The 17,078-nt window shown below is 41.7% G+C and overlaps 1 protein-coding gene across 1 annotated transcript in view; it reads left to right on the top strand.

The window, feature by feature from the left end:
* Positions 1 to 647: 647 nt before the first annotated feature.
* CAMK4 (calcium/calmodulin dependent protein kinase IV) overlaps positions 648 to 17,078 on the top strand; it is a gene marked incomplete at its 3' end in the record, with an annotated part of 146,121 nt that continues 129,690 nt past the window's right edge. Inside the window, exon 1 of the mRNA XM_084278740.1 lies at positions 648 to 895. Coding sequence (XP_084134866.1) covers positions 723 to 895 — 173 coding nt within the window. The 5' untranslated portion in view covers positions 648 to 722. The remainder of the gene's footprint in view (positions 896 to 17,078) is intronic.

Here is a 17,078-nt window from a genome sequence, read left to right as displayed (position 1 = left end):
CACGGCCGGCCCGTCCATGGCAAAAGCCGCAGCGGTCCTTCCACATCGGGATGACATTTCCCCCTTCGTGAAGTTGTGTCCCCGTGGAGCTCGGTCCCGCCGGTCACGGGGCCGCGGGTGGCTGTGCTCCCGGTGACCGCTTGTGCCAGGATGCTTTTAGTGAACTCGCAGGGCGGCCGCCGTCCCGGGCCAGCCCCGGCGCCCTCTCCTTGCCGGTGGGGAGCGCCCAGAGCTGCTGCCCGCCGGCCGCACTCGCCTCTCGGCGGGGCCGGAGCGGTGTGACCCCCCGCCCGGGGCGGCTCCCTGCGCCGCGGCGTGCCCGTCCCCCCGCTCCGCCCCGCCGCGCTCCGCCCCGCCGGCAGCTCCGAGCCCGCCCAGTCGGAGGCGCCCCCGCCGCCCCTCCGGGCAGGGGGGTGCTGCTGCCGCCGCTCCAGCCCGGCCCGGCCCGGCGCGGCGGGGGCGGGGGGGTGGGGAGTGGGGAGGGGGGGAGAAAGAGGAGGAGGAAAGAGAGAGAGGGAGGGAGGGAAGGAAGGAAGAAGACAGAGGAGGGAGGGAGGGAGGAAGGAAGGAGGGAGGGAAGGAAGGAAGGAAGGAGGGAGGGAGGGAGGGAGAGAAGGAGGGAGGGAGGGAGGTAAGGTGCCGCCGCCGCCGCCAGCCGCCTTGTCGTTCTGCTTTCTGCAGCCGGTGCGGAGGAGGGGGCAGCCCCCGGCAGGCGTCCCGGCATGCTGAAAGTCACCATGCCCTCCTCCTCTTCCTCCTCGTCCTCCTCATCCTCATCCTCCTCCGGCTCCTCGGCCACTGGCCGCCCCGGATCCGCCGCGCCCGATTACTGGATCGACGGCTCCAACAAGGACACCCTGGCCCACTACTTCGAGCTGGAGTCCGAGCTGGGACGGTGAGGAGGGCTCCGCAGCGGGACGGGGCGGCCGCGGGGTGGGGGGTGGGGGGGGGCGGCCGCCGCGGCGCCTCTTGGAGTGGGAGCGGCGGGGCCGGGGCTGCCGGGGCTGGATGTCCCCTCCTCGCCGGTACTGCGTCGGTGTGGCGAGAGCGGCAAAACTTTGGCTGGTGTGAACGGCACCGGGGGAGCGTGCTGGCTTTCACGGCATGTAGGCTTTCGAAGGAAAATGACACCTCCCTGGAGCCAAGCTGTGCCAGTCCTCCAAGAGAGGAGATTTTCAGGAGGCGGCATCAATCCGCCTGTGTGAACGCCGGTCCACATGAGCAGATAGATGCACGTTATTCAGGTTACCTGCAGGTTCTCAGGCTCCAGACCTGTCACCGTGCCAGCCGAATGGTAGGCACCAGCGGAGCAGCAGCCGGGATTGTTGCAGCCCCTGGTTCACGGGAGACCTTGTGCCGCTATCGCCATGATCAGCACCTCTAGACCTCGCGCTGACAAAAGTGGCACCCCGGGCAGGAGCCCTCAGTAGGCCCCTGTAAGCAGTCTGTTCACTGGAGTGCAGTGCAGGCGGCTGAGCACCGCGGTACATGTTCATTCATGAATTTTGCACTACTGCCCTGATGCTTCTGCCTGGCAACTTAAAGGTCCCAAGTGGGGTTTTTTTTGGGTTTTTTCCCCTCCAAAACTAAAGTCCAACATAAAATGCTGTTGCTGATACCTAACGTGTGATTTTTTTTTTACTCTCTATATACAGTTATTGGGGGGTTGGTAGAAAATAATATAAAAAAAAAGAAAAATGTGGAAAATGACAGATTTTTTTTTTTTTTAAGGATGTACAATAGGTGACTTAAATCTGTAAATCAGTGGGTAGCAAATAACAATTGATAATTTTTCCAATGATGGAGTATTAAAATCCTGGATGACTGTGGCAAATTTGCAGGTAATAACATGGTTGCCTTGGTACAGTATTTTTGCAGAAAGGGCATGCAGCGAAAGGTATTGCTACAAAGCATACCTGTGCTTGCTGTGCTGTGATAGGGGCACAAAAGGCTGTGGGAATACAATATTGTATCATTTCTGGCTTGCTGACTAGGTCTTGAGCATCTGCTGCTACCTTTTTGCCACTGCTGCTACTTAGGCTACCCAGATTTAAATAGTCTATGTACACTTACCACATTTATACTTGACTTTCCTGTGCCTTTAGGCAGCAACATGAAAATGCAAGGCAGGAAATAGTGTTGTGTCAGTTTTGTGCCTGAAACTGGGGGAAAAAAAAAAAAAGAAGCTTGTACTGCTCAGGAACAGCAGTTTGTAGCAACTCTGTCACCTGGATTAATACTGTTATGCGTGGTCTGCCTAGAAACCTTACAGCAGGCGTGGTAGCAACTGTGGGCTTCGTTTAAAAATAGTCTGTGTTGGTGATACATCATGGGTTTATTGCGTAGCTTGGGAAGGGGTTTCCAAATGTGAACCCTCCTGTCTGAGGAAAACAAGAGTTAATGAAAGCTGGTGTGCAGTGAGTTTTCCTACCTCACAAGGTGAGGCAGTAGATGCTGAAACCCTAACAAAAGATTTGAATGAGGAAGATAACCACACCCAGCCAGTGTAGAGATGTAAGTCTGCCTTGCTGTTAGATAGAACTAGGAAATAAGATTTGAAACAATAGCAGAAAGAAAACAGGAGATAAGAACCATCTTAATGAGGTAGTACAGGGAGAGAACTCAGAGGGATGCATGGTCAGAGGGAAAATTGGGTTATGGGTATGGCAGCAAAGTCTCAGTCCTTAGGTCCCAAGGTTAGTTTTGAGATCCTTTCAGTATCCAGAGTGCTGATGCTTATCTTAGCCCTCCCCTGATAGCTCAGGTGTGTCATAGAAAATCTACAAGGGAGATCCAATGATCTGTAATATAATACTGTATTATATTATGCTTTCTTTTGGTAGCCATGTCTTTTAATTTTGGGGATGATTTTGAGTATGTCTAAAAACACCCCAATAATTATTGCTTAGATTAGTGGTGGTGAAGGTATATCAGGTGAAGCTTAAAAATGTGGGTGTATGATCCTGTTAGATGCAGTAAATCAAAACAATATAGCAAAATAATCAATAGGAGACACTATCCTAACTTATCTTTAACAAATACAGGGATTTAAAGATGTCTTTTATCAGACTGCAAAGACCTGCATTTGGACATCTGTCCCAAGTGTGGGAGTGCCCCTTTAGAAGGAGCGCTCTTTCTGCAAAGTACGTCTGGTAAACCCCTAAGCCATCATAGTAATTCTTCCATGTATGATGGACTGAGGAATGATGGGAGAAAGGGGGGAAGGCCCTGCTAGCAAAAAGTTAATTTATGTTTAAAAGGGTGGATAGGAGTAAGCAAGGATCAGTTCAGGTGTCTGTAATGTTCAACACGCTCTTAAATAAACGGTTTGAACAGTGATATTGGTAGTTTAAGTAACTGGGGGTTTTAAAGGCAGCACTGCATATGAGGAATTGCAGAAAGACCTTACTGGACTGATAGGGCAATGGCAGATGAAATTCAGTTTAGATGAATAAAAAGGGGGTGGAAGAGCAACCGTTTGATGCACATAGAAGAGTAAGATCCGATTGAACCTGTAGTTGTAATTTACAGGTCTATCAAAACACCAGATCTGTGCACCCTAGGGATCAAAAATCCCACAAATAAAATGTTAGCCTGTTTTCTTTCCCTGGCAAACCCTATAGTGGTGTTGAGACAGATATCTCTGGAGAAATGTGTGGCATGGATTGAACACCTAGTTAGAGGTGCTTGTTTGCTGTTTTCCTTGATGCAGGCTCTGCAGGGCACCCAGAAAAGCCAGCAAGTTAAAAATGAAACACAGGAGGTAGGGCTGTGTCAGCTCAGTGTGTAGTTAAGTGGTGGAACTCCTGGCCCCTGAGTTGTACCGATGCTAAAAGCTTACATGGGTTTAATGGGCAACTGGGCACGTTTACACACAGGAAATCCATTAAGTCTGCTTAAACACGAGTATACTAATTACTGAACTGTAAGCTGTTGAATGTTATGAGAATGTCATTTGATGGTATTAATATAAGTTTGCTTTATTCTTGTGTCATTCTTGAGGCATCTATGTTTGGCTGCTGTTAGAGACAGTGTTCTGGGCTAGACGGGCTTTTATTCTGGCCCAGGACAGCTATTATTTTATTCTGCTGAATGCCTGGCTAGGTCACCTTCCTCTTCACTGTTTCTGACAAGGGGATTTTATAAGTACCATGTAACTGGAATTTAAAATGCTGGAAAGCATAAATTTTGGTCTTTATCTTACGAAAAGAATCCATTTCTTCACCTAAAAGGTTATTTTTCACACTCCCTTAGAAAAAAAAAATTAATAATTTTAGGTTCTAAAACTGTGTATTTCTTAAAGACTAAAACCTTTTGTTAGCCTTATCTAACCCATGCTGTATCCATCTTTTGGTACATATTTTCAGAATTCAGGATTGGTCAAAAAATAGTATTTGAGTGAAGAGGAAACTCAGTAACAGTTTATTTGATACTTGGCAATATTATGAAAAGGAATTTCTCTTAGTTGGAATTTCAGTGATAGAATTTTACCTAGCTTGCACTCACTTTTGCCTAGATGTGGCAAACTATATAACTATTTGAGTTGAAACTGTCTGGCGTTGTTATTGCGGATCTATTGAACAGTCAAGAGCAGCGGGACTTATTTCCAGGCAGATCCTTGGGGCTTTCTTTCAGTTTCATAGATTACATAAAATAATAATGCAAAGTTACAGGCATTTTTCTTTGTGTAGGAATGATAAATCAGTATCTTCCAAGGTTACCTTTTCCTTCATGGGCAGTCTTTCAACTGTGTGATCCTTGCTAAGGACCTGAAACTGAGAGAAGCTCAGTACTTGCAACTTACTGTGAATTGACAGTGGGAGCTGAATCACAGGGTGATTTCTATCCTTGAGTTATTAGCTCAGGGAGTTTAAACACGAAGTGTGTTTTGAAGTCAACGTTTCAGTAAGCAGAATGATGTCTTACTCTGTCAGTCCTATTTATGAGTCCTGTCATAGTAGTATCTGCTTTTATAATGTCAGTAGTAGGTGGTATCTGGTAACTTCTTTGCATAATCATAATTTTATAGAAATAGATTATTTTTACATGTGAGGCTTTGAAGTTCAAACAGTTTTTGCTTTGAAAGCATGCCAGCTATTTTCCCTTCCATTCCTTTGTTAAATAATAATAAAAAAGGGATAGGACAGGATGGGATGGGGGGATTTCTGTCCATCTCAAGAGTCTGTTGCTATACAGGTTATTTGCCTTATTTTTCTTTGGGTATCACTTGCTCGTTTTTCATTTGGGGTGTATTTAAAAGTAGGTCAGATCCTTTTTCAATGAGAAGTTTTGCTTACTGGCTTGTGACTTTGAGTTCTGGGATTGAGGATTTTCCAAGGAAACATAGGCATATGGCACTAGCAGACTACATGTGTGCGTGGAACGCTTAGCTGAACCATGGTAAAAATTATCTTTGAGCAGAAACTGCCTTGTTTAGATTTGTCTGTATCCCCAGTCACATTGTGTCACAAATTAGAACTTGCTTGTTATCCTCACACCTCCAGGCAAGCAGGAAGTGTTTTCATGCAGGCAGTTCCTGCTGACGGGGGACGCTGTTGAAGAGGTGGGTCTGGGACCTCATTTGGGATTGTTGTGGTAGGTACAGTTAACCTTACTTTGAAGTATGAAGGTAGGAGGTACAGTGGGCATGGGGATCCTTTGGTGGCCAAGGCAGCAGGTGTATGTGGAGAACAGTCTCCTTCATGGGCTGGCAGAGCTGAAGTTCCAGGCTTTCACTTCCTTTTTGTCTTCAAGGGGTTCTGTGCACCTCATCTTTCCTCTTAAAAAGTGACCTGAGCATTTGACCACAGGCTTTTCTGCGGTGAACACATGCAAGACACTGCTGTAAGCAGGGGGTGGAGTGTGAGGAAGTCAGTCTCTATTAAAATGCATGTTGATCTACAGAGAATCATGAATAAAAATCAGTACCAAGTAGCAAATGTTTTCTGTGAAAACTCTAGCTTACCAGCATACAGCATCGTGTCTCCTTGTATTAGCAGTAGTTTGCAAGAAACTGTTGAGATGAAGATAATTTTTTCTCTAAATGTGAAATAACAAAAAATGTGTTCAGCTGTCTCCAGATTTGTCAGGATTCACCTCTGTGTTGACAACGGCATGTGGGTGTAGAGAGACTGGTTGTGTGATGTGGAAGGGTCTTCCTGGCTAGTTTCTCTATAGTTTGTCGAGGTCAGTTTAAGTTCTTGTGTGTTCTCCAGCGCACATTCACAGCTTTGTAGTCTCCTGTTAAAAAACATGTATTTTAATCCTGCTAAACTACTTATGACATGTCCATTAATGATCTCTTTTATTTAGGTAATTCATGAAAACACTGACCAGCGTCAGACACAGGAGCAGGCACAGGACCAATCTGGCTGTTTGAAGAAATACTAACAATTTCTAACTATCAAACTGTTTATAACTGTTATTTCAGTGTCTTTACCTAGTGTTGCACTGACCTTATAGCATTTTCTCCTAGACTCTCTCATTGTGTTATTTCTGAGCAGGTTGCTTGAGACAATGTTGTAAGCTGCGTGGAAGTGAAAGTGTGTGACTTCTGCTGCCTCTACCAATAATGAGGCCTATTACAGTGTAGCAGAAAATTTTCAGGTTGATAATGATTTGCTCTGGAAAAATGGAAGTTGGTCGCAAGTCATCTCCTCATTGTTCTCTGGTGGTGACAAATAGTTTTCCTCATTTTTTTCCCCCTCTTATTTCTCCAGAGGGTGAAGCTGTCTAGATTCTGTTTTATTCCTGCTTTTTTTTTTCTTTCAGAGACAGTGACAGCTTTGCTTTCTTCTAGTCTTATGCTTACACTCATTTATTCCCTCTGAGTTATCAATATTGCCACTTGCGGCTGTGAAATATCTTCAAATCACCCTTTTAATATTCAAAGATAAAATTTATGAAGGCCAGAAAATTTGATAGCATGTAAGTTATCTATTTACTAATCAATATACTCTCTCCCCAACCTTAAGACATTACAAAGCTGTGATGATTCTTCTGCTTGCCCAGAGCTGACCCTTTAGTGCAAGAAAGGCATTAAACTTGTCCCTTGCAGAGGTTTTATGAGTGCTGCTTTCCCTCTGGATGAAGTAGCTGTCCAACACTGGTTTCGATCTTCGGTATAGCTCCCTGTTGCCTTTGATACATCTCTCATCATTTGCCCTTCTTGTTTGTTTTTTAAGTGAATGGTCTCGGACATAATCTGCAGGTAGATCATGGGAACAGGTTGCCCAGAGAGGTAGTGGAGGCCCCATCCCTGGAGATATTCAGCGTCAGGCTTGATGGGGCTCTGAGTGACCTGATCTAGTGAAGATGAACCTGCTTGTTGCAGGGGGGGTTGGACTAGACAACCTCTAAAGGTCCCTTCCAACCTTACACATTCTATGATCATACATGTTTATTATTTGTATTTGTCATTCAGAAGGGACAGTGAGGAGCAGAAATAAAAATGTTATTCCCCCATGCCACAGGGAAGGTCAGTGGCACAGCTAAGAACAGCCCTTGGATCTTCTGACTTCTGGTTCTGCTGCTTATTCCTGATGGGAACCTGCTGCGCCACATCTAAACACTAGGAACTGTTAACATGCACAAACTTAAGTTGAGGGGATGTGCCTTCTTTTGTTAAAATGCCGTTTTTGTTATTCACTGCAGTTTACTGATAGGACAGAGGTTCCTGACACAGCTGAGGTATGTTACAAAGTGCTGGAAATGTAATGTTGACAAGGCTTTTATTTAGTGATGTACCAATCAGTACCTTCTCTTTGAAGCTGGAAAGACACTGATTGCCTTATAAATTCGTCCCTCTGTGCAGTAGAACTGTCAACTGCAAATAGAGTAAATATTAGCAGATTGGATTAATTTAGCCACTGGGAATGATTACTTTTGATTGTAATGTCTAGATGAACAGTAGTGAAGAGTCATTATGATTTTTTTTTCAGACTGAACAAATGGAGACTTTGTGGACAAATGGCAGAGCATTCCATTCATAAATGTGGAGATTTGCCTCTATTCCTGAGCAGTCTGTTAGCAGTTATGCTAGATACCTCATATACCTACACTTAGTCAGATGAGCTTCCTGCAGAGATTAAAGGAACTAGTTTCCATAAGAAGGAACTTGTGCTAATATAGTGACTATATATAAACATAAAAAGGTAAAGCACATTGTCAGTGTCTTGCGTACAGTGTGCTGTCAGTTTTGTTCAATCTTAACAGCCTTTCTTTTCCACGTGATACTGGGTGCAATTGTCCTTGTCTGAATGAGGAGGTGCACAGAGGTCATGTATTTCTTTGGTCCTGTTAAGTAATTCCTTAAGCAACACAGACTAAAGTTTTAATTTCACAAGGAAGAATTCCAGGTCCTTTGAGATGTAACAACTCATAATAACTCACGTAACAATTTGTGTTTGATCGATCATCTTTGACAGGCTGGAACCCAAGAATGAAATGGTGATAGCATCTACATTTGAGAGCAACCATGTACTTTGGAATAAAAAAAAAAACCAACCCAAAAACCTATTAAGCTTCAGTAGTTGTAGCATTAGTAACTTAAAATCTTTTGCTTTAGCTGATGCTTGTGAATACCTGATTTTTGAATCCTTATACACCTGAGAGTCCGTGTGTGCGTGCTTTTGATCTTTCTAAAAAAGCTTGCCTAAATCAGTCCATTTCAAGATTTGTGACTTTTTTTTTAAAGTCTATTCAGCTCTGTAGGAGGTCTTATGTCATAAAAACCAATTTCACACTTTTTTGATGATGCACATCTATACCATTGCTGCTTTATAATAATAACTATTACTATGAATTCACATGCATATTTGCTATGTCTTTCAGGATATTCTCCAGTAAATTTCATTAAAAAATTTCCTATATAGTGGTTGTAATTTTTTTCCACTAGAGATTTGGGGGAAGATAACAACAAAAATAGTGGTGGGTTTGGTTGTTTTTTTGTTGTTTGGGGTTGTTTTTGTTTGTTTGTTTTTTCTTTTTTGTAATTCAACAAAAATACTATGTTGTTTGGAAATAATTTGATATCTAGAGGTACTTCCAGATGTGGGAAAAATTCCAGATTGTGAAAATGCATGCTCTCCTAGAAAGCGGTTCCCTTCAAAGCACGATTTAATAGTTTTGAGGGTTATATGAGAAGCTTTTAATTTGGTTTAAGGTGGTGTTTCTGCACTACACTGTGAATACAAGATTTAAGCTTCTTGAACTTTTAATGCAATATTTCCTAAGTCATTCTACTTCTACGAATATAGAAATAAACTTTACTGTCTGTAATTCAGAGAAAATTCCCTTTTATTGAATTTTTTTCTTATCTAAATGTTAAGAGAGAAAAAACAATATTAGCTTTGTAAGAAATATAGATGAGAGAAAAAATTATTAAAAAAACCTCCAACAAAACCCAAAGTCCACAAAAAAAGAATTAGAAAAGGAGGGCTTTATTACTTCAGTTTTTTAAAGGAAGATACATTTCTGGATGAAAATTGGAAAGTAGGTGAGCAGGTGATCCCAGAGTGGTGCCATAGCAGGGGAAATGCTATGATATCTACAAACTTTTCTTCTACACTCTGAAGTTGGTAATGCAGTGGTTGCTAAAACTGTAATACCATTATGTGATTAACATCTTAAAGTTTTCCAATCTGTGTCACTGCTTTGCAATAGCTATGGTTTTTTACACAGAAAATGCTACCCAGAAGTGTAGAGAGCGTTTTGATGCTGTAGATTTATTGGTTGATGTGTTTCAGTCATTCAGATTCCACCAAGAATTTATTCAATATAGTGAAACTGCTACTACTTATACTCATGTTTAAAGGCTGATTCTCTTTTCTGTGGGTAATGGAATGTGACTGTAATATCCATGCACACATCCTGAAGTCACCTTTCTTTCTGCAAAGCACTGCTGAGCCCTTTAATTATATAAAATTTTACCTTCAGAAATATGTCTATAGGTAATATAAAAAGAAACCCAAAGTGGTTCATAATAGTAGACTTCACTTTTCCTTGTATTGTGAAGTTCTGAGTAACTGTCTAGATCTGTTGTCAGTAACCTCATGGATAGTTTCTGGTTTTTAGGTTCAGATGCAAATTCATGAGCTAGTGTGGCACATTCTGAGGTGACTTCAGCCAACCTGTATGTGTTTGTGTCCAGATTTTTATTCATGAAAGTAGCTTGTTTAGTTAGGGATAGAAGTCAATGAATAATGGCAGCTATGCCAAGCTGTGAAAGTTGCTTTCTCTTCTTTTTTGCCCGTTCTCTGGCTTGAAATAGCTGTTGCTATGATACAGCTGTCAAACATGTGTGGAATAAATTCAATGTAAAGCTAGCGTCTCTTACGGAGTGTCCTGCTGTCCTGTATACAAGTAGAGGCTATTAGTCCAACAGCAGTATCACCTGAGATAGAAGAAATGTATGCAATGAAAAACATTTAGGAGTATTGATATCATTAGGTTTTCCTATGGTCTTATGACATCAAGAAGATGCACATTTTAAACGTTCAAGTAGGTAGAAGAAGATTGTAAATGAAACTTGAGAGTAGTCACTGGGTGGCTGTACAGTTTTGGCAACATGATGAGCAAAGAGTTTCAAGATCAAGATGACCTTAAGAGAGTTATCAGGAGCACATATTCTGGAGTATGTAAGTATTTCTATTGAACAGTGTTTAAAATAAACCTGTCACTTGAAGCTATGAAATTCTCTGCAATTACAACAATCCATTAACTGAGGGTATGATTTTACCAGCAAGACGGAGATATATATATGTGTAGTCCTTTAATATTAAACCACAGAAAAGGGCAAATACAGACATTTCATAAAGTACAGACAGCAAATAGATGAGTTAGTAAATGTCAAATGTCTGCTCTCAGACTAAATTTCTTTCTTTGACCTGTTACATTGAATGTGTTTTTAGTAAGATTCTAAGTGTCCTCAGCTTGTACTTTCCTCAGAATGTCTTGAAATGCTGACTGGGGTCCTAAAAATGCACAGAGCAGACTAACACCCAGATGGCAAAGGATTAATTAGGAATATGCTTAGAGCCTAAGGCTGTTCATGTTCATGCTGTCAAACTTGTCCAAATTCACTTTCAAACAAATACTGAACTTAACCTGAAAAGGGATGGATCACATGACAGATATAGGATGGTTTGAGGCTTTCAATGTTCCAGCAATACCAAGAAAATATTGTGGAAGATGCATCTCTTCCTTTTTTCTGATTAGTATTATGGCTTTCATGGAAATTTTCCTAAATTAAGCTGTAGAGGAGACTCAGAAATCTTCTTTCTTCAAAATGGATCTTTTTTTCTGCCTTCCTTTAAACCCCATTTTATTTATTAGAAGTTTATGTAAGTGTACTTATCTGCTCTAAATTTGCAACAAAAGGACAAGCATTCAGATTGATCATAGTTGTGAAAATTACTGGTTTGCTGTGAACCAATACTATTTACTTGAGGAAATTATGGAGATTTGGGGGATTTAAATGACAAAATAAGCTTATTTTTAAGAGTGAAAGGCTTTGTGGATAGGAGGGTAGTATAAAAATAGAAACCTGCAAGAAGAGAGAGAACAAAAAGATGCGGTTCTGCTCTGAAAAGCAAGACTGTGAATAGCATTGTAGAGTTTGTGCAGGCAGATAAAAGTTCTTTTCGTATTTTGTCAAGTTGCAGATATCTCCTGGTTTTTATGAAAGAGATTTTTTTTCTACACTTTGTAATAGAGCTTGACCAATAATAATGATTCTTTAGTTGCTCTTCTGTTGCAGAGGAAACCTGTAAAAATGTGCCTTGCTTTTTTTGGTTCCATAAAACAAGCACAGTTCCCAGCATCAGCACAGGAGTATGTTGAGTAAAATGATTCTCTGAAAAATAAAAGTGGCCACAGCTATGTGCTGTACATTTAATTTTAGTATCTAAGGCACTGCAAGTAGAACATAGTTAATTCTGTCTTTCTTCCCAGCATAGGTATTTGCATTTTACTGAGGGCAGATGCAGCTCACGTGACTCGTGCACAACTCCTACAGAGTGCAGTGCCACTGAAGCAGTTGCTAATGTAGTCATCATCAGATCAGACAGCTACGTTGGTAGGCTCCAGGCTGTGCTGTGGGAAAAGGTGCTTTCATGTAACCTAAAGCGCGCTTTATTTCAGAAGTGAGTTATTTTTAATTTCTAAACAGCTTTGCATGGATATCTTTTAAATATCTATCATCTGGAGCTTTTCACCACAATTTGTGATTTTGCTGACTTGAAATTTAACTGTTTGCTTCTATGCATTATTTTTTTTTTTCTAAGAAGAAAGATAATTTCAATGATTTATGAACTCAAAGCCAAGCTCTTTAAATAGACAGGAAAATTAAAAAGTCAGAGTAACTGCAGATGTGTCTTCTGTCAGTAACTGACAGAACAGCAGTTATTTTAGAAAGCTGTGTGGAGGAGGGGTTGAGGCTGAGTAGCAGCAGAGGTCCAGAAAAAGTGTGATCTGAAACACAGCAGCATTTATATACCTGTCATTCAGAAACATAACTCTGCCAAATCTGGAAATGGGATCAAAACCAACTGGTGAGGTTGCCTACGTTTTTCTTTTAATAAAAGTAAGATGTGTTGGTAAGTCTTTCCTAAATGAAGTTATGCAAAATCAGTCTTAGCTTTTTTTAGAAGTAAGGCTCCCCGTCCATAAAAAGTGATGTCAGCAATTTGTATTTTAACCAAAGGGTGAAATTAGTCTTAGTTATTTCTACAGCACTGTGCATTTATGTAACAGCATATATACATTTATGTAGCAGGTCTGGAACAGATGTGTTCTGGACTCTCCAGATGTTTTTCCCAAGGGGCCCGAGGGGATTGTTTTGAGCGTAATGAAATCTGAGCATAAATTGGAGAAACAGAGATTGTGAGTAATTACAGTTCTGCAAAACCAATGTCAGTAGTTGCTTGTCTGCAGCATCATTTTATAAACAGGTTAGTATCATTTTCAGAATAAACCAGAATTAACATTGAATTTTACATCCATCACACGATCTTCTTAACTTGCATCAGCAAGAATTCCCCATCCAAGATCAAAATTACATCATCACAACACCAACAAATGTGGACAATTTACAGAGGCTCAAACCCTCATCTTTGTACCACACCTACAGCAGAAACTCTAGCAGCCAGTCTCTGGGTGCAAACGATGCTGACAGCGGAGAATGGTTTTGTCAGTGTGTAGCAGAGCATCCTTGGGAAACAGCAGCTGCCCTGCAACAGCGCAGCATCAGGGCACCCGCATCTTCTCGCTAGCGTGTCTCATTACGAAAAAGTGAGGACAGAGGCAATGGACATGACATCACGGTTTCGTTCGGGGCAGCTCACGTCCCGTCATCACCCGCGGAGGCGGGCGGCTGCCGCTGGCCAGGGTGCTGAGCGCGGAAAGCGGCGCAGCCGACGGGGCGGCGGGGGCACGGTTTGCTCTTCTGCTGGAGCAGTGGAGAAGCCGCAGGTGTTGGAAAGAGGAAAGGTGTTTCTAATGGAGGAACTAAGAAAACAAGTGTTGCCACGTGGTTCCTGGTCCGTGGTGGTGAGTGTCCTGCTCTGCACAGTGCTGGTGCAGCCTCACCTTTAGTACTGTGTGCGGTTTTGGGAACGAGGAGGGACACAGAATTGTTGGAGAATGGCCAGAGGAGGGATGGTGAAGGGTCTGGAGGGAGACTCTTATGAGGAGAGGCTGAAGTCCCTTGGTTCAGCCTGAAGAACAGGAGCTGAGGGGAGACCTCAGTGCAGTCTATGGCTTCCTGACAAAGGGGAGTGAAGGAACACACGCACAGCTTCTCTTTGGTGACCAGTGATAGAACCCGAGGCTTCATGTGTGTGGTATGAAGCTGCAATAGAGCAGGTTTAGGTTGGATATTAGGAAGAGGCTCTTCACTGAGAGGGTGGTCAGGCACTGGAACAAGCTCCCCAGGGAAGGGGTCACAGCACGGAGCTTGACTGAGTTCAGGAAGTGTCTGGACAATGCACTCGGTCACATGCTCTGACCTGGCTGTCCCTGTGTGGAGCCAGCAGTTGGACTCATCGATTCTTACAAGTCCTTCAAACTCAGGATATTCTATGATTCTAATATTTTCTTTTCCTTGTAATGAAGGATGACTAGGGCTATGCAGAAGAACTCAGAACTGAAAAACTGTGAGAGCTTTATTAAATTTTCTCAGTTAATAGCTTTAGTTGAAAAACCACAATATTTTAATCAGGCTTATTAGAGAATTGCAGGTTATAATAGTTCCAACTATGACCTGCACAGTTACTCACGCAGAAGAAGTTTGTGGGAGTTGGAGATTATTAGAAGAAAAGGAGAAAGAGCCAAGAATGACACCTAGTTCCCTTCTGAAACATGTCTAGTCTTGTGCTTGCTTTTAAACAAAAGATAAATTTTCTACAGTTTGCTCAAGTTAAATAGTAAAATGGTGTACCGGAGCATTTTTATTCTTCATCAGCCTAGAAACATTTGCCCTAGCTGTAAACCACAGGTAGTTTTCTTCATCCCTTTGTAACACTGGTAAGTGGCAAACATGTCAATGACAAGCAATCCCTTTCCCCCCCCCCCCCCTTCAGATGAACAGAAATCCTTTCTAACAGTGTCTTGCCCCTTCCAGCCTGAGAAAACTATTTTTAAAAGCTACATTTCCGTATTCTGTAGAGCATTTGGAGAAGTCCCATCTCATTGCATCTGAACATGCTAGAGGAAAAAGACAGGTTTGAACATTTTGGAAGAGCTTCCTCTAGCACTGTGTCTGGACTTGCCAAGCCTGCACTGAATTTCTCCCGCATGAACAAATTAGTAGTCAACATTATTTTTTTTTATATCCATCTTTGCAGCCAGCCATCTGTAGTTGAAATCTTCCTGCAAAGCTGCTGCAAATCATGTTTTTGTTTATACTAGAAAATGTGGATGATCGAGGCATTCTGCTTGTCTTGCTTTACTGTTGGTTATGACATCACAGGAGCTATAGGACTCCTGTAAAGATGGAAAGGTGAAGACTCAGAATCTAAATAGGAAGAAACAGTTGGAAGTGCAGAGAGGAAAATACTATTTTAAGGGATTTATGTGGAACAAAGATGAGGTTTTTTGAGCACATATGAACAGACATGAATACTGGGAAATTATGCATCCTACTAATTAGCTTGACAACTTTATCTGTTTTAATATATCAAAAGAACACAACAGGTGAATGTAATTTATAGATCCCACAGTCTAGGTGGTGGATGGGAGAGTTTTGAGAAAGTTGACAAAAGCTAACCATTGAAACTCCAGAATTATTCTCCTTTGGATCCAACAGCTGTTTTATGTGTTGGAAACCAAAATAATAATCTTGGTTGGAACTAACTGAAATATAGGATTTTTAGTTTTTAATGAGACATTTGGTCTTCTTAGATGCTGTCCTGGAGAAAAAGGCTGCTTTGTGGAAGAACAGGTGCACTCTGTTCTATAGATTAACATTAATCCATTAATTTAACTGGGGTCACATTTCAACCAAGAAATGCAACTATAAGGTGATGAAAGAAATCCATTGGTTTATGATGAGGAGTAGAATATCTAAGATCTTTCTAATCATACTCTGTCCACCACTAGATCCTCCAAATCCATTCTCCATCTTAATATAGGGGTTCCAGAAGAACAGTTTTATCTTTTATTTTGCTCTAAATTTATTTTTTTAATAATCCCATCTCCTGATGCAAACTCAGTCATCACTTCAGTATTGAAAAATTGAAGATCTGACTCCTTACTCTGTGCATAAGTCACCTTCTGCATCTAGAGCTGATATTCCCTTATGATGGCAGGACACTGAAACTATTGGTCTTCCAGTTTCTATCCATTACTCCTTTCCTGATCACATTACATCCTCCCCATCCTACAGGTCACTATTCTATGTAATTTTTTAACACTTCCAAGTGTATGTGGGATGTTGGATTTATTTTTATTTTTTTTAACACAGGATTTTTTTATCTTTTCCAACAGCTATCACTTTTATGTTAGTTATTTTATCTTTTTTTAATTTTTTTTTTAACTTGACGATTCAGTTTTGCCTTTCCTGTATCTGTAGAGAATGCTATTGTAATGGTTAAAACAAAAGATCAAAAAGATTATGATGTTACCCTTCTTTTCTGCCTGCTTTTGCTGGCTTGTTCATACTTTTAAGAACTTTTATTGGTTGATCTTAGCTAGCAGTTTATGCTTATGACTGCCATGTTTATGCTTAAGACTGCCAGTCTTCTTTGCCTGCTTGTTTAGCATCTAATCAGTTACCCTGGTGGTTGTCTATCTAAATGAAATATTACAAAAGATCTCCTGACACCTCTCTCAGTTCTTTTCTTGTGTGGCCAAATTGCCGTTGCTCTGAGACTGCCTTCCAGTAATTTTATTATTATTATTCTTCATGAGGTCTTCATTGGTTTTACCTTCTTGTATCTCATGGCATTTTGCACTGAGAAGTCAGTTCTGGGATGTCCATACAAAAGGCATGGACAGCCACAGCTGCTAAAGAATAGAAATGCTGGGAAGGTTTGCTGTCCTGTCTCCATTCTGATACTGGATAACCTGGTGTATGGGCATCAGGCAAGCAACTTGACATTGACCATGTCATGCTGATCTGTCTGTGGTGAGGTTCAACACCTTCACTGTTCTTTACAGCATACCAAGTAAGCAAAGCTATGAGTGTTTTTACCTGAATTATACTGAAGATGCTAAATGGTATGCCAAGTTCCACCAAAGCATTATGCTTGTACACATTTCTGTAGGAACATGCTCTTTCAAGCAGTCCATACAAGTAGTATTGTTAAAGACAACACATACTGATGTCAGAGTATGTGCTAAGGTTACGTAGCAGTCCCTCATGCTGACACATGGGCCTCCACAGCCAAGACAAGGTTTAAGCCTTGCCTGGAAAGTGCTTGAAATCGCTGAGTCGCCAATACAGTGTCTTGTGCAGTGGCCCACTACATATTGGGTGAGAGAATCTACCTTCTGTCGGGCAGGGTCTGTCAAGCAGTGCAGCATGCGTTCAGAAGCTTTAACCATGGCAGTGTAAGGCACTATACAGTAATACAAATAAC

This window comes from Gallinula chloropus (genome assembly GCF_964237585.1).
Source record: "Gallinula chloropus genome assembly, chromosome: Z".
In the NCBI taxonomy this organism is placed as follows: Eukaryota; Metazoa; Chordata; class Aves; order Gruiformes; family Rallidae; genus Gallinula; species Gallinula chloropus.
This window is presented reverse-complemented; position numbering and strand designations above follow the sequence as displayed.